Source organism: Cololabis saira, chromosome 24, assembly GCF_033807715.1.
Source record: "Cololabis saira isolate AMF1-May2022 chromosome 24, fColSai1.1, whole genome shotgun sequence".
NCBI lineage: Eukaryota > Metazoa > Chordata > Actinopteri > Beloniformes > Belonidae > Cololabis > Cololabis saira.
In genome coordinates this window covers 14,131,066-14,154,832 of record NC_084610.1, presented here as the reverse complement: position 1 = coordinate 14,154,832, position 23,767 = coordinate 14,131,066, and the positions used below count along the sequence as shown (strand labels likewise).

At 40.3% G+C, this 23,767-nt stretch overlaps 2 protein-coding genes across 4 annotated transcripts in view; one reads left to right on the top strand and one right to left on the bottom strand.

Annotated features, from left to right (window-relative positions):
• LOC133425350 (gamma-aminobutyric acid receptor subunit alpha-5-like) overlaps nt 1-23,767 on the bottom strand; it is a 33,970-nt gene that overhangs the window by 4,024 nt on the left and 6,179 nt on the right. Inside the window, exons 5-9 of the mRNA XM_061716162.1 lie at nt 23,075-23,295; nt 18,054-18,136; nt 11,236-11,379; nt 4,163-4,315; nt 3,817-4,028 (exon numbers count right to left, since the gene is read on the bottom strand). Of these exons, the coding sequence (XP_061572146.1) occupies nt 3,817-4,028; nt 4,163-4,315; nt 11,236-11,379; nt 18,054-18,136; nt 23,075-23,295 (813 nt within the window). The remainder of the gene's footprint in view (nt 1-3,816; nt 4,029-4,162; nt 4,316-11,235; nt 11,380-18,053; nt 18,137-23,074; nt 23,296-23,767) is intronic.
• The window catches only part of LOC133425349 (gamma-aminobutyric acid receptor subunit beta-3-like), a 93,637-nt gene continuing 75,204 nt past the window's right edge, over nt 5,335-23,767 (top strand). For 2 of the 3 annotated variants that reach the window (XM_061716158.1, XM_061716157.1), the window contains exon 1: nt 5,335-5,972. In XM_061716158.1, the coding sequence (XP_061572142.1) occupies nt 5,821-5,972 (152 nt within the window). In that variant the 5' untranslated portion in view covers nt 5,335-5,820. Of the gene's footprint in view, nt 5,973-6,098; nt 6,161-23,767 lie in introns of all 3 variants that reach the window. The other variant, XM_061716161.1, reaches the window with a different exon arrangement.

Below are 23,767 nucleotides of genomic sequence, written 5' to 3'. Positions count from 1 at the left end.
CATTCACCACAGAGATTTCTCCAGATTCTCTGAATCATTTGATAATATTATTACGTAGATGATGAGACACTCCATTTCCTTGCATTTTTACACTGGCCACGATTACATTATGTTTTTTAATTCAGAATTAATTATTGCAAATTAAATAATTCCGAATTAATCTATTTTCCTTCGAGTTTACATGGAAATAGTAATTCCAAATTGAGGTTTACATGGAAAACACGTTTAATGGGCTTTATCAAATTCCACTTAAGGTCTGGGGGTTGGGAAGGTTCTGATTCGATAGGGGGGCGGACCGGAAGTTACATCTACCGGAAGAAAAACAAACTTAGCCGCTTAGCCGCTACAACTTTGAAAAGCTCACAATTTTGATGTTTCCTGCCATCTGTCCTTTTAATTATTTCCAGGTTCTCCAAGTTATTTATTAAATAAATCGTCACTGCTCTTGACCACCGTTTACTGTGTGCTGCCATCTTGAAACTTTGTTTGGAAAACAAGCCCAGCGCGGAATATAAGCGTCAGAGCCGCCTGGGAGATTTGCGAGGCCCTGTGCGAAATGGCCGGGGGGGGGGGTCCCTCAAAATTTAGGGTTTTTTTTTGGGTCGGATCGGGTGTCTATATGCGCAATTTTAACTCTCCAATTAGCAAAATACTGGATACCTTCCCCTGCCTCATCATCATTTGGCTTGCCTCAATGCGGGGCCCCATGGCTGCTTGAGACCCGGTCGGATCGGGGATTTTTGTAACAAAATTATCAAACAAGCCTTTCAGAGAGGCATTAAACTCTTCCATTTTCTTTAGTTTTTTTTCTTTTTTCATCCCCTGATGGAAATTTCCTGAATCTGTCTCGTTCTCTCGACATTGTGTGACAGTTTGTTCCAACTCCACCTGTCTGGATCAGAGCAGCTTGTGTCTGCGCTTGGTCTGACGCAGTTGTATTGAACAACAGACACGCGCATCATTGCACATATATTTATTGATATGCACATACTAGTACACATTTAGGTTTGTAATGGAACGTGACTGTTGATATTTATAAGGGAAAAAACAAAAAAAAACAAAAATTTGAAAAAAAAAAAAACGGCCATAGCGCGAGGCCCCTTGGGGCGCGAGGCCCTGTGCGGTCGCACGGTTCGCACACCCCTTGCGGCGGCCCTGATAAGCGTCATGCGTCAGACGGGCAAGGGAACGAGCAGCGCAGAAAGACCGGAATTAATTTAAAGCGGAATGAGTGTATACATGATCGCAGAAATATTCTATTCGGATTTAAAATCGGAATAAACCAGCCACTTACTTCGGAATTAAGTTTAATTCGGAATGGCCATTTTTATTCGGAATTAGGTGTTTACATGGTAATTTTTTACCATGTTAATGGTAATGTTTTGATTGTTTTTGTTTTTTTATTTTTATTTATTTTCATTTTTTATTTTTTTATTATGTTTGCATAAGGTTATGTTCGCATGTGTTAGCTAGTCATATTTAAGGAGAGGGGGTGAGAGTTTATAAGTTTTACTTCTTCTCACTCCCTTTTGAATATGTACTTTGTTATGTCTCATGTTAAGACGATTGTCTTATTTTCTTTCTTTTTTTTTATATGATTCATATTCGAAATAAACACTACTACTACTACTACTACTACTACTACTACTACTAAAACATTTTTACTCATTTTAAATCGGATTTAATTTTAATTCTGAATTAAAGAGGAATTAAACTTCCCATGTAAACACACTGACTGAAAAATCTTTTTGCAGATTATTCAACCGCATCCGTTTTTTTTTTTTTACTTCTGAGAGACTCTGCCTCTCTGATGGCTCTTTTCCACTAGTACCTACTCGGCTGTGATCGGCTTGCTTCATCTGGACTTTGTTAAGCGCTTTTCCACAAGGGGTCTAACTGTGCCGAGTAGATACTTTTCTATATGTTGTGGTTTTGGTAGTTTCCTGTTTTATTTTGAAGCCCGTGTCTTTGTGTTTGAGTTCTTGTTTGACTTTCCTGTTTCCCATCTGCCCTGATTGTCCGCACCTGTGTCTCGTTAACCCTTGTGTATATCTGGTCTTGTCTTTCCTCTGCTCCCTGCTGGTCTGTACGGTTTCCTCCCTCCGTATTTCCACGTTCAGGTTTATTTGATTCACGTTCATGTTCTGGTTTTTGTATCCTGTTCAGCAGCGCTTTTGGTTTTGTTTTGACTAATAAATCACTGTTTTTGGGAACTCCTGCCTTCTGGTCTCCTGCATCTGGGTCCTACTCCAACCGTCCCCTGACATATTTATGTGAGCTTATAGCAGCTCTTAACAAATTCACAAGCAGTCACGTAGTTTCTTCTGATATGACAACCTCTGCTTTATCTGCTGTATTAATCAGGTTTTTGATTCACGTTCATGTTCTGGTTTTGTATCCTGCTCAGCAGCGCTTTGGTTTTGTTTTGACTATTAAATCATTGCTTTTTGGAACTCCTGCCTCCTGCTCTCCTACATCTGGGTCCAACTCCAAGCTCATATTCCTAATAACTATATGAGGTTCTAAGCGGGCTGAATCGGGCTGTCTCTGAAGTCAACACTACATGCCACCGATTGTTGTCTTTGTTGTTATGTATGTCATGTATTTATTGTTGGTTTTGATTAAATGTACGGAAAGTGAAAATAAATCTCCCTAAGGGACAAATAAAATAAATCTAAAAATAAATCTAATGATTGGTCGGGGGGTTGTCCAGTCCAGGATGTGGGCATCAGTCGAAGAGCGACTCTGATGGCGGCTTCTTGTTCATTTTATTCGACCAGCAATGGCAGCGCAAAGGTCTGCAGTCCAACTCTGAGGTGCAAAAGTTCATAAACCTGGTGGCTGAGGAGAGAATTAAAAGGGGATCTAGACAGGGTGATAAGTTCACAGCATCTTCGCTCCAACTACTTCTGCTCCGTGTACTGGATTGTAATGGAAAAGAAACGAGGCCAAGTTGAGTCAAGCTGAGTTGATACTAGTGGAAAAGTGCCAATAGATGATCATTTTATCACCAGTCATCCAAATTTAACTAATTAGTTGCAATATGTTCTTTCTGGGGTCTTATTGAGCTTTTTCAGCCTTGTTGTCCACGTCCCAACATTTTTCATGTCATTATCATCAAATTCCAAATGAGCTCATATATTTTTCACAAAACAGTAGAATGACTCACTTTCAACATTTTATATTATTTCTGAACGCGTTCATGCACAACACTGCAGTTCAGGTAGAGCATTGTTTTGACTTTACACACACACAGTTACACAGACATGCACACCTGCTCACTCACCTACATACTCACTCTGCTGCTTTGGGGGACAGATAATCGCAGTACCCTAGCTTTGATTCAGTCTCAGGGACCTGAAATGGTTTCTGTTTGTGTCTCTTTCTGTTCTCGTGTTTGTTTGTCTGTTTTTTCTCTTACAGATCTCAAAGGCTTGTGTGCCCGTTATGCGTTTCCTTGTTTTTCTCATTTCAGACTAGCAGCGGATGTCACCCCTCACCCCTCACCCCCCCCCCCCCCCCCCCCCCCCTCCCCTTCACATTTAAAAAAATTTTAAAATATATTTTTATTTATATATATATTAATAAAATAAATATACATAAAATATATATATATATAAATTATATATTAAAAATGCATATATATGCCTTAGGTTTTTACCAACTTGGTATTAACCATTAATATCTATGCAGGCAATAAAAAAAAGTACAATAAAAAATAAGGGTCTATAAGGGTTTGCAAATCATTGTATTGAGTATTTATTGACTATTTTGAGGCTTGTTTTGAAAATGTGACTTATTGCAAACAGATGGTACCTTAGGGTGCTGCGCCTCCAGAGCTTTCTTGCCATCCCAGGCCCAGCTCCTCTTGGTGAAATAGTTCACCGTTGCGAACTCAATGAGTGCAGAAAAGACGAAAGCGTAGCAGACGGCGATGAACCAGTCCATGGCCGTCGCGTAGGCCACTTTGGGGAGCGAGTTCCTGGCACTGATGCTGAGCGTGGTCATGGTCAGCACCGTGGTCACCCCTGGGTGCAAACAAGGGCAGTGACAGGTTGAGGTTGAGTTGTCACAACCTGGCTGGAAAGGCTCAGCATAAAGTGGGCACTTTAATTACTCCTGTTAGCGAAAACCAATAAGTGAAAAGGCGGCTTTGACTCACCGAAGACGGTCCTCGCAGGAACCGACTCTCTGTTCAGCCAAAAAGACACTTGGGACAGGATTACGGTCATGAAACACGGCATGTATGTCTGGATGACAAAATATCCAATCTTCCTCTTCAGGTAGAAGTGGGCCATCATCACCGTGTACTCTCCTGAGAGAAAGGATATCAAGTCAGACGAGCAAATAAACAGTCACCTAATGAAAGCACAAATCATGCAGAAAACACATCAGGGTCACTTTGTCACGTTGTTCTACTCAGATGATTTATTTAAAGACAATTTGACCTATTTAAACCACAAAAGATGTTTTTAAGACAGAAAACTTCAACAGCATCACCAGAGTCTCTGATGTTTACAAACTGGATAAAATAGGCATAATTATCACTTCAAACTCAATCAACAACGGCTCCCTTTTGTCTCCTTCTCCTTAATTCCAATAACAAAGTCATAAAGGGGCTTTGCAGACCGCAGAGAGGCAGAGAGGTGTGGCACGTAGAAACAACACGAATGAAAATGACTTAAAATCCGTCATCAAAGTGAAAAATGAGCACAAACTGAGTTAATTACCGCGACGATACGCTGATAGATTATTATTATGTAGCAAATGTCTAGGACCTGATGATGGATGATGGCAGTGGGAGATAAATCCAGAGGGAGAGAGAGAGAAAGAGAGAGAGAGAGAGAGATAGAGAGAGAGAAAGAGAGAGAGAGAGAGGAAATACAATATTCAGTAAAACTACTTAAGATTGCATTTGAGGTTTAAAAAAAAAAATCCTCTCGCCAGTAGCAGTTTGTGACTGCAGGCGCTGGTAAACTATGAAAATCCAATGTCTCTCTCACTCTCTTTCTCTCTCTGCCCCCCTCCTCCACACACACACACACACACACACACACACACACACACACACACACACACACACACTCACTCACACGCTCAAACACACTCATACGCAAGGCTTTCTCCACGCGAAATCCGATTTTTGAACCTCCCTAATCCCTGGTTACAATCTGCATCCTCCCATCAGTAAGAGAAAGAGAGGGAGTGAATGAGGAGGGGGGGGATGAGGCTTCCTGTCCCGGGATCCTCACCTAAGCCCCGCCCATCCCCCTGCCCCCCACGTCACCAGCCAGCCCAGGCGCTGACGCCTGCATACACACAGTGAAACACACATGAGGCATGACTCCCAACTGTTGACGCTCTGAGCCACGGAGAGGGAGGACGCTCGCTGCCGCTGACCACTGGGGGGATGGAGGGGGGCTAGCCGGCTGGACATTGCCTGTATTTTTTCTTTTTCATGTCGCTTTTGGTTTATTTTCTCCTTCCTGTCTGGCTTGGCAGCTGTTGCTGGAATAGTGACCAGATGCTCTTGATGGGACTGGCTGGCATGAGAGGGAAAAAGGAGGTGGTTGTTAAAGTGACAGCAGGGTGAAAGAGAGGGGAATTAATCTTTTTTCTTTTATTTGCACCGCTCATCAGCATCTCGGCCACTGCGATGCCTCAGACTGGACACCCCCACCTGCACCACCTGGGCCCTCTGACGCCCACATGACTGCAGGCCTCCTGCTCGAACCCCCATAGAGTTGACTTTTGCTGCTCTGGGAAACATTTGGGACTCCGCCAGGTGCTTTTGACCTGGGACACCTTTATCCTTGATGCATGGATCCCTACAGGACCAGGGGGAAACGGACGAGGAGGGAGATGCTCCTCTGGTGGATCTTACTACTTTTCTCACAGGGATATATATTTCACAGCGTTCAAGGGGAACTTCCTTTCATGCCGGGGAACAATGCGGCTATGATGGTCAACTGGTGAGTCGTGAAAGAGCTACGACTAGAAATAATCCTTTGAAAATGTATTTTTGTACCTCTCAAGATTAACATTATTCCTGGGAATAATGTTCCCATCAGCTCTTTGTATTGTTTTCTTTTTAAAAGTTATTTTAGGAACGATATCGCTTTCTGGGGCAGAGAGGAAGCCGTGCCCTTAAACATCTCAGGTATTTAAAGAAAAACTCATGGACTTATCTCCTCTTTCATGTCTTCAAATAGCAGTCTTATCTAAAATTAGGTCTGCTAATTCAAGGCTAACACCATCAGAGCCACCCAAAGCTCTAAGCTATGAACTTAAACACACAAGGTTTCAAGCCCATATGAACTCAAACACACAAGGTTTCAAGCCCAAGTTCATTGTCAAGCTCCGATCAAACCATCTTTGGAGATCCTGAAGTTGAGTGCGGGGAAAAATGAAGGTTGGCAAATCTATTTTTGAGCCAGGGTTTCTGAAAATCTCTGACAAAAACCAGCTTCTATAAATTAAGAGGAAGTCAAAGGTTGACTGGCCTGTTTTTATGAAAGCCAAGCTGCAAGAATCAATGATAAACTCTTGCCATTGAGTTTAATAGCTCAAGAAAGGCCAAACAGCCATTAAATGGCTGTTGTTTTACGTTTCAGACTAAAACTATTCCATTGAGAAAAGAATCAACAGCTTTCTTTTTCTGCAGGACATCATTGCACTTATATCGTGGTGCGTTTCTTTCCCTTAATAGATTACCTTTTAAAATGTCTGATTGTGCCTTCCCATGTTGGATGAAAGCCTTCCAACTGTGTCACTGAAGATTTCCTTGAAAACGCGTGGTTCATCTCTACCAATGACGGCTATGAGTTGTAGAGACAGAAGTTTAATCTGCCGTCACGTCTGTGACTGCATCTATGGTACTAGTATTCCATTTAAAATGTGTTAACATGAGGAATTTATAGAATATCAGTCACAGAAAAGGTCATATTTGACCTGTAATAGTTACATATATACAGGGTGAATTAGCCTACTGGACTAAATGTGACCTAGAGCTTCGATATCCACCGCTGATTCGCCCCATTTGCAGACGAAAGCTTTGGGCTGCATACGACTTCCTGCTTTCAGGCCGACCGCGTAACTCATTCTCAAATAATGTTTGGCATTTTCTTGTCATGACACGAGATTGGCAAAGACAATGACTTTGAAAACTGATCCGACAGTGTGAACAGGTCATCTCAGTCCAGATAAGTCCAGACTTTTTTCTCTAGCTTGTCACACAAAAACAACACGGAACTGATTTTTTTTTTCAAAACACAACAGATATATTCACTTGAGGGAAATGTCTACAATCCTGCACTCCTTTGGATGCTAGAGAGTCACTATGGGGACAGATTTGACTTGAAAAACCAACTTATTGTGACTCTTCTCTTTGCAATGGTCACTAAAACACGAGGGATGACCTTCCTGACAAGCTTGGCCAGCCGTACCTATTCACCTTTCCAAAAATTCTGTCTTGTGAAACGAGTCTTAGTACCTTACCTACTCATCTCTCCTGGTACCAAACGTACACCCCCACTCCCAATGGGCCTAACCCTAACCCTAACCCTAACTGATGACCCCTACAGGAGAATCCAAGAGCCTCTATTCAAAACAACTAAGACAGCTGCAAAATTACTACTAACACCTTGAATTAACATGCTTTTCCTATAAAATCAAGAATCATGCTACGGCGCACTATTATCTATGTATTTTGTTGATACTAGTCTGGATGTCTCTCTGCCTACATCACATGCTTTGTTTCTCTGATTGGGTGTACATAGATCCAATTCCATCTGGTGGTACCGACCAAAGAAAATAAAGTTTAGAGGAACTAAATTAATTGTTAAAATAAGGATGGCTAGCTGGTCCATTTCATGACACAACCCCTTCACTTATATCCACTTGGGACTGGTGCTATCAGTGGTTGGTGCAGTAGGGGTTGTGTGAGGTCCATTGTCCTGCCGAGGGACACTTGGGTATGTGACTGAGTTGGGAATTGATTTGCAAACGTTCCAGTTGCAACTGACTCCATAGGATCTTTTTGTCTTTTTTTATTTTTGATATCTCCAACAATTGAAGCCCAAAACAACTGTATCACATGGCAGAATAAGACAAAGGCCAATTTCTGACCAGGGGCTCAGCTGAGTAGCGATACGATGGTCAAAATGGTCAAGCAATCAGTCGCACAGTCAGCCTTGCAGCAACTCCTCTGCCAGACCAATCTCTTGTCTTTCGCTGAAACCACTGATTGAGCCAACGAGACAAAGTTTCTGCTGTGGTGTGTAAAAAAAAAAAAGGAAAAAAAGGGAAAAAAAGCGGGGGAAATCCAGACTTTTAATAACGATTCCACTGGAAACTAGAGGGAAGTGTATTACAGTTGTGCTTTACATAAGAGTATTAAACAGATGCCTTTCAACCCACCCCCCCTGCATTGCCCCAACCATTCTCCACATGTCAGAGCGAAGCTGTCCAATCCCCACGTACAAAACGCACACAAACACTTCTTGTTCCAGCTTAGTGATGACCTGAACTCATTTTGACAATATTTCCAGTTACAGCCACATGAATCAGTCTTATCTTAGTCTCACCTAAATACTTTAGCAGCCCTGAAACACAACATCCAGAATTAAAATAAGGTTTATCGACCACATGTTGTATGTTGGTATCCATGACTATGGGGACCATTCAAAGGTCTACACAGGTAAAACTTACCAGTACAGAAACCCCCAAAACACAGATGCACTCAGTGACAGCCACCCTTCCAATCTCTCACTGATCTGTGATGTCATCTTCTTATGCAAAAGCTGATGGGTGGTTGGACGGGGGGATTAACCCTGGCTCTCGGGTCCCTCCAGCTCTGTTTGTGTGGCGGCGTGTGCACGCTCATGGGCTCATGCAGGGATAAGTGTTGTTTGACAGGGCTGTTCGGGCCTGTAGACAGCTGGTTGTGTGATGGATAGGCTACTCTCCTCCACTGGCCTCCACTCATTGACTCTGATCTCCTGATAATGTTTCCGGCATTTAGTCTCCGCCTCGACCAGCCATCTCTGAGCGTTCATCTTTTCCTAATCTTGAATTAGTTGTCACGTTCCTTGGTCGTACACTTGTTGTGCATCAAATCCTGCATGAATTTGCTCATGGAGTAGGTAAGCAGGAAAAGCAACGGTTACTACTTCAAATGTATTTGGACATGGCTGGACCACTGCTGCACACTGACCCCATCTTCAGGTCAAGCTGCAGCCAGGTAGAAGAGGGACTACTTTCCTCAGAAATGAGCCAGTTGGGCCTGTTTTGGACTGAATGTAAACTGAAAACCAGCCTCTCAACCTGCTGCAAGTTTCTGGATGATACTTTCAAGCAGTAATTGGAACGAGAAGTTGACAGCAGGACACCGTTCCACCGCTCGTATCGGCTCACCTGGAAATGTCTGGGAGATTAACAATTCGTGAACCTGGCCAACAACCTCGCCTGACTTGAACCTTGAGGGATGTTCTCAAACCAGGGACTCCCTGGATCTGGTCAGAGACTGACAAGACCATAACAATCTCTGGATGTCAATGTGTATAACTTATTTGTTAAAATTGCTCTAGAAAAAATGAAACGTATTTCTGTAATTTAGCTGCCTGATTAATCTGTGGATCTTATTCTTGCCATCCATGTATGCAAACACATATACTGGCATTGCGTTTTTGAAATAATTGCAAATTAATAATCTAAATCTTGAAAAAAACATCTATCTTATTCATCATATATCAGTTCTGATTCTAAATGAACTCAAAAATGATGAAGCCATTGGAGTTGTTTAGCTTTAGCAATATACATTTTTTGGACATTGAAAGTCTCTGACCAGTTACTTTTATTATTATTACTGTTATTATTATGTTGTTTTTTTTTTCAAAGTTATTACAATTTCCTGAATGAAATGTCTGACATGCTTTGGTCAAAATATGAATGATATAGTTCAACAGTGCAGTTCAAACCATATTTTTTACAGCCCGGTTCATAGAGGCTGGTTTCAGTGAGCGGGGTCAGTCCCCCACCCCCAACCCCATCCACTGTGCCTCTTTTGAAATCAGTCATACAGCTTTGAGCTACCTACTTTTAAGACACAGTGAATGCAGCATGACATGAAGTTAGATAGAGATAAACATGGAGAGGTTGGACCTGGGTCTGTGATGTCACAGAACCCTGAAGATCTGTGCAGCTCAATTAATTATTTACACACTTACAACTGTTCCAAAGTAACAGGGTTTTGTTAAGTAAAGGCATTTTGGTTGGTAGTGACTTCAAATACCTAAATATTAGTGATTTAAGTTTCCATAATATGTCCCCTTTAAGCAGGTTGTCCCCTAAAATGTTTTTTCTTAGTACCAGCTAGGAATGGGCGATATTTTACCGTTCACGATATACCGTCAAAATCTCATCTCGCGGTAAAAACGATAAATTCTCGTTGACGTTTTTGTGTAAAGCCTGATTTATGGTTCTGCATTAAATCGACGCACAACGTACGTGTGAAGGAAGGAAGGAAGGAAGGAAGGAAGGAAGGAAGGAAGGAAGGAAGGAAGGAAGGAAGGAAGGAAGGAAGGAAGGAAGGAAGGAAGGAAGGGGAAGGAAGGAAGGAAGGAAACTAGAAAGAAAGAAAGAAAGAAAGAAAGAAAGAAAGAAAGAAAGAAAGAAAGAAAGAAAGAAAGAAAGAAAGAAAGAAAGAAAGAAAGAAAGAAAGAAAGAAAGAAAGAAAGAAAGAAAGAAAGAAAGAAAGAAAGAAAGAAAGAAGTATAAATTCCCGTTGATGACGCTTTTGTGTAACAAACACGGCGGATCTGATTCATTACAGTTTTGCAGCAAAGGTGTACTAATTTAATTGGTTTTTATCAATTCAATTTAATTGGTGTAGTTTAGTAGCATTTAGTATTCTTTTAGAGCAGTGTTTTGGGGGCTCCAAAGACTGAATGTTGTGATAGTATAGTTGTGATATATAGTTACAAAGGTGGAGTTGAATTGTTTTTTTTTTTTTATCGTCATTTTTATTGTTATCGGGATAAATGCCAGAAATTATCGTGATACATTTTTTAGTCCATACCGCACATCCCTAGTACCAGCTTTAAACTTACTGCAGTACTTCAGACACTGTTATGCTATACTTTCTTGGGATCGTGGAGTACAACTTCCCTTTTTAATTCTCTTGTTCTCAGGATTTAGTTTATCACAAGCATCAAAACCACAACTGCATGCCACTACCTCTGCTTGTGTGGATGTCCTCGGTGCCAGCAGTGAGCCCGATCAGATGGTACTGGTTGAGCCTGGAGCCGTCTTCTGCCACCACTACAGACTTGGCAGCTCCCTGAGTCCAAGTGTAGACCACCTCCGACACCGGATAGGCATCTGAGAGACAGGAAGAGGCAGATGACTTAGAATTTTGATCTTAAAAGATGAAAACAAAACACTCGTACCTCACCTTAAAGCCTAGACCACCGCATAGCCTACACGTCTGGACAGTTCATGTGTTTTTGTTATAAGTTATAAGTGGGTGGATGTCTGAGCGTATTTTTGTTTCTAGCTCGGGTTCTGGGTCAGAGGTGAGCTCTTCTCTCAGCAGGAACCAGCCTGTTTTAGATTAATCAAAATGTGTTGCATCACACTTGTGATGAAAAGCAGCGCCAGCAGAGACCTCTGCTATTTCATTTATTCATGCTGAATGCAGGACACTGATTCATCTTCTGCTATCGTGTGAACTCTGAAATATGGAAAGAGGGAAATTGTAACTGACATAGTGAGGAGATTTCAGCTTTGAATTTTGATGAGATCTGGGGAAAAAAAAACAATTATGGGCATTAGAGTTTATTCAAATACACTGCATACTGAAAAATAATAACTTCCTTTAAGTAATTTATTTACTTCTGATGGAAATATCTTTTTTCAGTAAAAGGTACAATCCAAAGTAGAAACTTTTTGCACACCGGTTATGCAGAAAGGTGCGTCGGAGGAGGAAAGCTGCAGCCAATTTTAAAAAGAAAACTCCTGGATGCCTTGAGAAAGGTCGATGACCGAAACGTTGGCCCAATAAAACAGTAGTCTGCTGAGAAGAACGTGTGCGGGAGTTTTCTTAGTAAAAGGTACAATAAAAAACCTTGGAGGATGAGAACATTCGGTAGCAGGCACTACAAAATGTGTTTATAATCATATCATATGATAGATGGGCAAATTCAGGTCATTTCATTTAATTATTTAAAAATACTTCTGTAGTGTGTTTCCAGGACAACAAGTGCTGGTTTATTTCACTCTATCTCAAGAAAACATCACTCGTCATCTGCAGAAGCATTGTGGTTTAGTTACAGATCCTCTGTCCTTGAGTCCCAACTTGCTACTGTATAGATGTAAGTGAAGACTAATTGGAGATCTATTACAGCTATGTTAAATGAGCTTCTCCAGGTACGTATCTGGTTCAGGTACTAGATGTTGAGGTTGCCTCAATGACAGCACCAGGAGAAGCTTGACTTATCTATCTAATTTATGGCATGGCCATTGAGAACTTTGGTGGACTTGCTTTTTGAACTGTGTACATGCCTTAGTATTTTCACTTAAAAGATAATATGACTTGCTGTGCTGTTAAACTGTACTAACCAGTCTTGGTTCTTGATCTTGGTTGGACTTGGAAGGGTCTGTGATCAAATCTGTCCATTTTATCTTAGCTCCGACAAAATTATGATGTTACCTGATGTTACCTTACATTAATTCGGATTAAATCCATCCATGGCAACAGTCGTCATTTCACATGTTGGAAGTGAAATGAAGCTGCAACCGTCGCAGCAGGAGCTCTGCTAAACCTCAAACTGTAGCTTGAAGCATTAGCTCATTTTTTTCAGATGTCGGTTTGGTACCAACATAAAAAAACAAGGACACATAGATGGATTTGATCAGAATGACTGTAACGTAGCTTTCATTAGCATCAGCACAAGCTAACCTAAAATCGCTTGCTTGGAGCAACTACGGTCAGACGAGCATCTTCTAATCAATCTCCAAACTTGCATATTCCTTTAATTTGCCCATTTTTGAGATTCATTGAAAGCTGGGCAGAGTAAGCTCTTTCCAAGCCTGCGAGCAACATAGCTGGTCTTTCAGAACACAATAAGAGATGTCACAGAAGGGTTTCTATAGTTATAGTCATACAGTACGGTAGCGTTCCCTGTACTACTGCCCCACATCTCCCTTTAGAGCTGAGCAGATTGTTTTTCTTAATGTTATCGGAAGGTTACATGCTTAATTCTGGGGGATGGAGAGAAATAGATAACTATGCAAAGGCCAAAAGATTCATATGTCTAAGTGGCACAAAACTGTCCACATTACTATTAGTACAGAGCAAGGCATTTAAAAATGGCTTCGAAACAACCTTTTTGACAGACTATCACAAACACTAAACCACTCTACACTGGTTCTTGTGTAACACGGCAGGCATTGTTTATTTATGGCCTTTCGAAAGCATCTTAACCTACATGTTTCCACTCTTGATGTCTGCTTGGCAGCTCAACGCTGCTGGACACTGTACGCGCCATTTAATCTTAGTCAATGTAAAGGCCAGAGGCCGGGACCTCAAAAGGAGTGTCGATTGCAGAAAGGGATAATTGGTGAATTTCATTACGCAGACCAAGAGTTAAAGACTTTGGCAAGCCACGCTCTGCACCTTTGCCAACTTCTCAACACTTCTGAGTGTGTGAGGCGACCAGAGCTCCTGCTCAACCACTCAGAGGAACAACATCACAACACAACACACATTTTCTCCACGTGTGGAGGCTGTTATAACACTTATTGGCCTCTGTCAGTCATGACTGAAAGTTTAGTCATATGTGTTTGAATGAGGGCTAGACACACTGTTTGGAAATTTGAAAAAATAGTCACCACCCAGGTTTAAAAGTACAGCAATGATTTAAACCCAAGAACAGGTTATTTGACTTCAGCTGATGCAGTGAGGAGCTTCTCATTCCTTAAACAACCCCGTTGGAAGACGATTCCTGCAGTTGCGGGTGAAGAAATGCGACTCTGCTTCAGACAGGTCTGCATCAAGCAAACAGAAATGACTAAAGAGATCCCCAACAGCATTAAAACCTTCTCAATGTCGTATCAAAACCTACAGGGCTGGTGGTGAACTATCATGAAGAACGAAATGTGCTGAACAATCAGAATAAAATAGGGCTGGGGATCGATTCAAATGTCAAGAATCGATTCGATTCCGATTCTTAAGATTCAGAATCGATTATCAAGATCTGATTTGATCCGATATCAATTTGGGTTAGTGTTATTAAAAAATGTTTTGAGCTGTTGCCTGAATTATATGACTGTAGTTATGGAATATATGAATACTAGTATTATATTGAGATTCAACGGCAAGTATTGGCAGCTAATTATGACTCCCAGTATGCTGATATAATTGCTTTCAGAAACATTGTGTGGGGCAGAATTACCAAACAGGGCAAAAAAGAAAAAAAAACGTTTAGGCACATTTTTAAGCCTTTCAGGAGTTTTCAAAACCAGCGCTTTGTTAACGCTGCAGCTACTCTTCGACGCCATGTTTGATAGTTTCACACCACGCCCATATGTGAATTAAATGACGTGACTACTGGGATTAAAGTTCACCGGGCGAAAATGTAATCAAGAAAAAAAAAATCGATCTTTAGACATACAAATCGATTTTTAGGAATGAAGAAGAGAATCGATTTAGAATCGGAAAATCGATTTTTTTCAACACAGGCCTAGAATAAAAAGCGTGTTTAGTGAAATCTAATAAAAGAAAATCAGTGGTACAATTGACCGCGACCGCACCTCGACCTGCGGACCAAAATCTTACTCCGCTCAGAAGAAACTAGTCCCGTTTTGCGGTCCCGTTTTGAGCTCTGAACTTTTACTTATGTAAGGCTGGTGTAGAGTTAAGCCTTACCTTATTAAATTAAACCTTTTTCTGGTGGTGAGTAGGATAAACACGGGGAAACTTCTGCTGAGTTCCAGTGTACTTTAATGTCCCTCAACAGTGTAGGATTTTAGAACATCAACACAGCACCTAGTGCTGTATCACTCCGCCCAATCTCAAACATATTAACAACTACAGATAAACTGACTAGTGTAATTATAATCCCTGATTTACAGAATATAAAGAATATATTTATAAAATAATGAACCCTGAATTACCAAAATAAACTTCTTAACAAAAATAAATCTCCTCTTACACTTATAAGGTCAGCATGAATCAATCTTTTTTATGATGTAAAAATGTATTTATTTACTTTTATTTATTTATTTAATTTTAGTTGTTAAATTAGAAAGAAAAAACTCAAGTCATACATAAAAGAAACTATTCAGTTTGTGGCAAAATAGTTTTACTTTTATGAAACTGAAGATGCATAATGCAAACCTGACATTTACTTTTAGTTCAGTTTGTGGAAAATGGTTGGCCTGGCTTTCTCTTTAAAACTTAAACAGTTATAAAGAATTACAAACTGTAACAATAGGGCAAACGTACAGCATTGTTTTGTATTTTGTGTCTTTCAAATAAAAGACCATTTTTTCCAGTCATATGTTCTTCATGCAAGGTTGTTAAAAAAATACTGCTATAATATCGTATCGTATCGTTATCGTGACCTCAATATCGTGTATCGTACCGTATCGTGAGATTACTGTATCGTTACACCCCTATTTAATAGCGAGGCAGAGCATATCGACACAAACAATGCAACTAAAGGTCAAAGTGTTACTAAACAACAGTCTACCCTTTAGAGAAAATAGCTTAAATTTGCTAGAGTCCTTAAAGATTGGTTATGTGGTCTGTTGTGTTCACTGTGTCCCAAAGTGATGTGAGCAACGCGGTAAGAAGAGTGGTGGGTGAAGAGATTAGCGTCCGTCCTAACTACCAGCGACCTCCTCCTCCTTTTTTCTTTTTCTTTTTCTTTTTCTTTCCTGATGACACAGGTATTTTCCACAACGTCACAACCGGAGAGAGTGGTGAAAATGCAGCAATCTTCAATACAAACTACAGATTTTCCATTACTGTCTTTTTCCTGTCCGGTACTGACTGTGACACCTGGGCTTTGAGTACGGCTCAATACTGAATACTCCAGTTACAGACTTTTCCTCTGGGAACCTCAGCCTTGCATAATGAACCCTACAGTGTAAAATATTCGGCTTGATGGCTCACTCACATCCCACCTCTACTCCCCCTGCCAAGAAAGAGAGGTCCAGGAGGAGGAACATGACAGCTGACAGGGAAGTGAATGAGAGAAGAGAAAAGGACTGTATCCTGCTGCTTGGAATGAAGCCTTGGTCTTAAGTGTAACAGGCGGGCTAAGTGAGAAGCACTGACCTTAAGGGATTCACCAGGGATTAATGTTTATTACCTTAGTTGACTCTTAGGCAGACATCTATGGCTCACGTGCACGGAAAATCATAACTTTGCCCAGGAGGGATTGTGTACATTGACTGGAATGCAGGCTAATCTTCAACATAAACAGAAAAAACGCTCCAGCGTTGCCACTCAAACATTATTTCTATGGTTGAGTCCCACCTTTCACCTGCTCAGCTGCAGCGAGATCATTAGGTCGGGTTACCCATGGGAATGCCCGGCGGCTTCTTGGACGATAATTGGATTGCGCTAAAATGTGTAATCTGACATACTATGTGTGGGCGGGCCGTATCACTCTAAAATCTGGGGATAAGAGCCTCATCCTTTGGGCCTAACGGACTCCTGAGCTGTGGCATCGGGCCAGCTCCTTCTTTAAGTACCAGCAGGACAACTCTATATGTGTCCTCACCGCTCGGATGCACAGACAAGCTGCCCTGTTAAGAAGGCACCCGTCCCATCACTGGCCTAATTGAGCACTGGAAAGCCCGAGGCCTATTAAGTGAACTAAAGCATTGCTACGAGGACAGACCATAATCACTGATAGAGAAATTTGCTGCTAGCGCGATACGGCCGGGTTTGATGCTTTGCTGCGGGAACGACCGAAGCTTACAGGACCAACGGAAATGGTGGAATAGAAGTAGGGTTGCCACCTTTCAGAAATAGAAATAAGGGACGCCCTGATTTCAGCAGCGCAGGAGCCAAAAAAAAAGCCCCAAAACTTCTAAACTGAATAAAAATGTGTTTATTTTATATGAAAAAACAAAATGCTTTGATTTAAAGTTTAAAGTGCTTTAATAGCATTGAACTTGCATGACTGTAGAGACAGACAACCATACTACCAACTGAAATAGCCTCCTATGCTATGTATGTCAACATCAGCCAAGATGTATAATATAGTTACAGGTGAAGAATATGGTGTAAAAGTTAATTTATTTCAATAATTCAACTAGAATATGGTGTAAAGGTTAATTTATTTCAATAATTCAACTAGAATATGGTGTAAAGGTTAATTTATTTCAATAATTCAACTAGAATATGGTGTAAAAGTTAACTTATTTCAATAATTCAACTAGAATATGGTGTAAAAGTTAACTTATTTCAATAATTCAACTAGAATATGGTGTAAAAGTTAATTTATTTCAATAATTCAACTAGAATATGGTGTAAAAGTTAATTTATTTCAATAATTCAACTAGAATATGGTGTAAAGGTTCATTTATTTCAATAATTCAACTAGAATATGGTGTAAAAGTTAATGAAAATACGGTACAAATCGTGTCCTGTATTAGTTCAATACGGGACGCAACATTTTTTTCTCAAATAAAGGAAATTCGGTATTTTAAGGGACGGGTGGCAACCCTAGATAGAAGTTAAATAGAAATGCAGCATGAGTGTCGAGAGCAGAAAAAGTCACAAATTGCCTTAAATGTAACAATCGAGAATGAATTAAGGATAAAGTGAAGAACGCAGACTCAGCAATTTAACTCCCTTAAAGCAGTGAAACATTAATTACCCTGAATAATGCGCTTTTGTTCTCTAAATTTAAACTATACTTATGCGCAACTTACAGCATTTGGTGGCAAAATGCCATTGTATAACAATATTAGCTGGGATTAGTGCATACTGTAGGAGGCGGATGGATATAGACGTTCACGGCAGGGATTTTACTCACAGCTGCCAAACTTGAGCGGACAGGCGTGAGCGTCCATGGGGAAGTCCTCCAACTGCATGGGGCACTCCGCTGAGATGGTCAGTCTGAGAAAAAAATAAAAGCAGATACAGAAATGTGCTAATTAGTATCTTTTTTTTATTATTCAAAATCCCAGTCATCAAGCTTGAATCGATATGGAGAGCAGTCATTGACAAATCACCAGAATGACATTCAAAATAAATGAAACAACACATTTTTTTCTTTAACCAAGGTGGTGGAAGAAAAAAACAGGGCATTTGTGACATCTTCTCTCATAAAAGCAAAATGAGGACGTGCTCAAGTGCAGATACTTCCAAGTGCAGCTCTCTCTGTCAGTATTGAAGTGACAACACCCCCACCTAGTGGTCAGAGACTGTCACTGCTATTCATCTCTACAGAAGAGACAGAAAATTCCCTTTTTATATTCTTTTTTAAATCTAAATAATACCTAAAATAAACTATTGTGGCATTAATCTTATTATTTAATTGTATTACACGCAATCCAATGTTATTATATTTCATAACAATCACTCGAGTGGCTGATGAGTAAATAATTGCTTTTCGACTCTCATTTCCTCTTAGAGCTTTGCAATTTTTCAAGGCCTGCTGTGATCATTTTCACTGCTGCGCCTCTTAGTGTCCTGAAAGAACAGTAAGATTAAGTAAATCAGGCGTGCACACAAGCAATACACACCTCATAATGCGTCCTTTTTTTAAGCTATCTGTCCTAGATTGAATAAAATCCCCCTGGGTAGTTCTGCTCTTTACATGAGGCTGAGCAGTAATGCAGTGCTGTGGTGACGTTGGCGCTAGCTGGAGTAGAAACCAGCGCCTGCAAACTCATTATATCAGTGTTATTTGTTAGGTTATTTGTTGGTAATTAAACTAAAATCATACTCATAATTAATACTATGTTTCCTGGGATGACACAAAAGCCACTTGGGACGTGTTTTCAAGCTCTAATGCTTCCCGTGTGTTCAGCATGTACGAGGTTTCCTAATTAAATCAATAAGGTGAAGTGAAGCGAAACAAAGTAGGACAAGAAGCCACCTCTGCTTTCCACACACGACTGTTTTTGTTTTCCGCGGTACGGGCGGGGGTCTCGGTTTCCACATCAGTGCAGTATCATGCAGATTGGGTTATTGTGTGGAAATAGCCCAAGGTTTTTTCTTCTCCCCCCTCTTTTCAGGAGAGGAGAGGAGAGGGTCTCTTTGAGATAAATAAATGAGAACATAGCTGTCAGCAATTACACCATGTTCTAATTATTCACGTAGCCTTGCCCCATCACTGTGATGAGTGTAAAGAGAGCAGAAAACTTCATTTTATCTCCCACTGCAGGTGTAGTTTAATATTTGACTGAAGTTTCTCTCCTATGATTTTTGTCAGCAGGTGGTGAGTATGAAACTGTTTTATTTTATGTGTTTATTCCATTGGGGGAGCGGGGCAGTACTGTAGATGCATAATCTTATAAATTTAGACTACTGCGAAATCCAGCTATTTTCCAGTCAGTACACACATCATGATAACATAGTTTCAAGCCAAAAATTCAAAATATTGATAAAGATTGTGGCATTTCTTTGCAAGAATGATGACTAATGGAGGTTTAAAGGTTCATCTGTTTCTGCAACCGTTTCATTGTTTATTTTGTCTCAAATAAGATGTCTAGAACTAAATGTTGCAAGACGAGCTTTTACAGTAGGTGGAGTTGGCCACGTCTACGTGATTTCTGGGGGATCATTGTCCATGATTTCCCAGAGGAGAAGCTGATTTAAACCTTAAGGATGACTCGTGCAACTTTTAATGACTTATTTGAAGCAATAACGACTCTACATCATGCCCCCGGGAGCCAGTTTCTACAAAAGAGCAAATATGACACTTTTTTGGTTACGTCACGTGACCTGTAGTTGTGAAAAAGGGTTTTTCCTTTGCAGATGTGGGAAATATTCCTTTTTTTCCCACCTATTAGTTGCAATTCCGGTTTTATGCCGTTTATCCGCTGTGTTCTTTGTAAAGCTTTATTATTCCAGAGCAAAGACTCGGAATTGGAAGCACATAAATGCTGTTTCGGAAGTGGGTTACCGTGGCAACAGCCAAAGCTTTAAAATACTTTAATCATTCGGGCTGACTTTACATATTCATCATGCATGCAGACATTTATTGTCGCTATTTGCTGTAACCTGAAAAGCCCCAGATGGCCGGTGTGTGTCTGCGTGTGTCCATGTGTGTGTGTGCGTGTGTGTGTGTGTGTGGGTGTGTGTGTGTGTGTGTGTATGTTAATGCAGGAAACGGCATCAGGACAGTTGTGGCTTAGCTGTGCTAATGACAAACACAGTCGTGTAACAATCGGACGATTAAAAGCAGCCTGCTGCGGCTTCGTCTTACTTCCTCTTTCCCCCTTAAATAATATATACAATCAAATGGACCTTTTTTCTCAGTCAAACATTAATACATGTACTGGATGTGTGCTTTGATTTGAGAAAAAAAAGAAATAAATATATATTTACATATTGTTTTTATGCATGTATGTATTAGAATTTCTCTTCAGGAATAAATAAAGTATCATTGAACTGAAGTGAATTGAATTTGGACATAAATATTTCTTGTGGAGGAGGGGGGGGGGGGGGGGGGGCATCTGCAATGCTTGAGCTTGCTGAGGTTTTAGTTGTCTTTCCTTTTCATCATTATTTCTGACTTCTTCTTTAATTTTATTGGTGGGCTCTGCATTAACCAGCGCTGTAGCGCGGCCGTTAGCTAAGTCAGTGGATCCTACCAGGTCCAACACTGTAGTGGAGAAACAACGGAAAGAACCAAGGAGGAGTTTGCCCCCTGTTACAGTTCTACCCTCCCAGGATTTACCCCAGACCCCACTAATGGAACCCCAGCAACAGTCCAACATATCCCTGAAAGGTCCAGACCACCAAACTAGCAAAACGTCTGCTTTGTTGAGGTCTGCTGCACAACTGCTGATAATTACCACCTGGCTGCAACATACCCTTTTAAATCTTATAAAAGCAGCAAGGGGGTACTTCATTTGCCCACACTTTTTTGTTTGTTTGTTTTATTTACATTTTGTTGAGCAAAATTGTCGTTCTGAATTGGCCTAAAAGTAAGATTTTCCTGTTTTTAGCACAAAAAAACACAGTATTAGCACATATCTGTAGCAGCTATAGTTTTGTGTTAATGTATGCATCTGATGCAGAATGCTAAGATGTGCAAATAAGCACACCATGCCTGGCTATCTATATCTGCCATACTTACTGTGGATAATCTAACCTCCATCCAGGGCGGCCGCGAGAGTGCACTCATCTGTGACACAGTCACCTCTAAGTCCTCCAGCTAGAGAACCCTGAGCACGGAATTACTCTAATTCTCTGTGGTCAAAAGGCCAAAACCAACTACTTGTTTACTCCGAGAATGCTTCCATCCACAAAGGTCATCGCCCTGTTACAGTCAACTGAGAAAAAAGTGCTCAGTCTTTCCACTAAAGTTTAATGAATTCATACCTGGTGGTTTTTGTATTATCTTACTGACAAACCAACAGATAAAAATGGTTCAGGAAGCAAAGCACCCTGGTTTCGCTTGGCGAATTTAAATCTTTTTTACGAAACAATTTACTTGAAGAATGTAGTTGTTGTCTGTAGAATGGATATACTGTTTGATGTGATTTGAGTGATGTATGTTGTATTGTGTATTTTATTGGTGCTGTTGTCTTGGCCAGGTCTCCCTTGCAAAAGAGATCTCGTATCTCAATGGGACTTCCTGGTTAAACAAAGGTTAAATAAAAATAAATAAAAAAAACAAACTGTCAAACCGTCCATCCAGCCGGAGGAGGGCTTACTTAATATAATTATTATATATTGTTTGTGTTCACATGTAAATACGAGTGTCGTGTAGGGAAGAGTGATCATCATCTGGAGTTTATTTTTAGCTGTGTGGTTTATGTTTGGATCCATTTTTATTCCGAAATCAGTCAAAAACTAAACTTGGTTAGTTAGAGGGGGTGTATTGTTGTTTTACATGAGACACTTCAACTTGTTTTATTTCAGACAAAATATCTTTATCTGAATAGTACGACGGAGTATTAGGGCCAAACTAAGACAAAAAAAATTGGAAATTACGAGAATAAAGTCATAATATAATGAGAATAAAGTCGTAAAATTACGAGAATAAAGTCGTAATGTTGCGAGAATAAAGTCGTAATAGAATAAAGTCGTAATATTATGAGAATAAAGTTGTAAAATTACGAGAATAAAGTCGTAACATTACGAGAATAAAGTCGTAATATTACGAGAATAAAGTCGTAATATTACGAGAATAAAGTCGTAAAATTACGAGAATAAAGTCGTAACATTACGAGAATAAAATCGTAATGTTGCGAGAATAAAGTCGTAATATTATGAGAATATAATTTATGAGAACTCTAACAGGAAGAGTTTCTTCTCCCTTTGTTAAAATGAGGAACATTGAGCATCTTGTGAAGTTATATTTATATATTTATAATATATTACGACTTTATTCTCGTAATTTTACGACTTTATTCTCGTAATATTATGACTTTATTCTCGTAATTTTATGACTTTATTCTCTTAATATTATGACTTTATTCTCGTAATTTCCTTTTTTTGTTTTTTTGTTTGGCCCTAATACTCCGTCGTAGAATAGGTTAAAAAAAGAGGAAGAAAGACAAGACTTAAAGGAAACCCTTCCTACATCCACGATCTGACCATGAATAGATTTTTGCAGGATGGTTGTAATACACGTGACTGTCCACTGGGTGTCACTGTTTCCCACCAGTCTGAGCCAAACCCTGAGGGTTCCTGTTTGTGCAGATTCTCTCGACATTCAGAACTGGGTTGTTCTGTTCTTGTCCTGCTTTTATACTTCTCTGAAACTAACAGAAAAAGATTTGTTGTTGCTGTTCTATCATGAAAATGTGCTGCTAACCTTCGGAGGGTTCAGTAGGTTCGTTGAGAGTTCATCAGAGCGTTATGATCTGCGCGTACCTCATGGTGTAAAGCAGAGTGCCGTCGTCCTTCAGCCTCAGCAGCTTGTTGGGCGTGGTCATGTTGTGAGCAATGGACTTCTTTCCATTAAGGAAGAAGGTGTCTGGGGTCCAGATGTTGCTGGCCAGCAGGTTGTTCAACGGCAGCATCTCCATGGGCCCTTTGAAGCACAGACGCTCATCTTTCCAGCTCTGGCGGAAAAACACATCTATGGTGTATTCCTGAAACAAACAGCCACAGATGGTGTTGGTTGCGCTTTAGGAAGTCAAAATGACCATCTTTAACAGCCTGTGATCATTTTCTTCTTGATTACTTTCAATAACGGAGCTTTAAATACGCTCCGGGGTGCTTTTCCTTCATATTTGAGGTGTATGATTTTAGACTGCACATTGAAATGTACCTATACAACATAAATCTGCTCTTTTGTGAAGTATGGACTCGCTTCAAGCTCTGAAAACCAAATGACCATGAAACACACAATGCACCCCAGAATGACAATGCCGTTGCTAGCAGACTGACATGCACTATATGAGCTTTTATGGACTGAGGAAACATTCAATTCTCTTGAAACGATGCATTAATCAATCACAGTTCTCTGACAAAACCTTTCTCCGGTCGATTATAGTCAAGTGGCAGCTTTGATCACTGCTGTGTCAACGTATGCCAAGGATATAACAGAAAGTAATGGAAGAT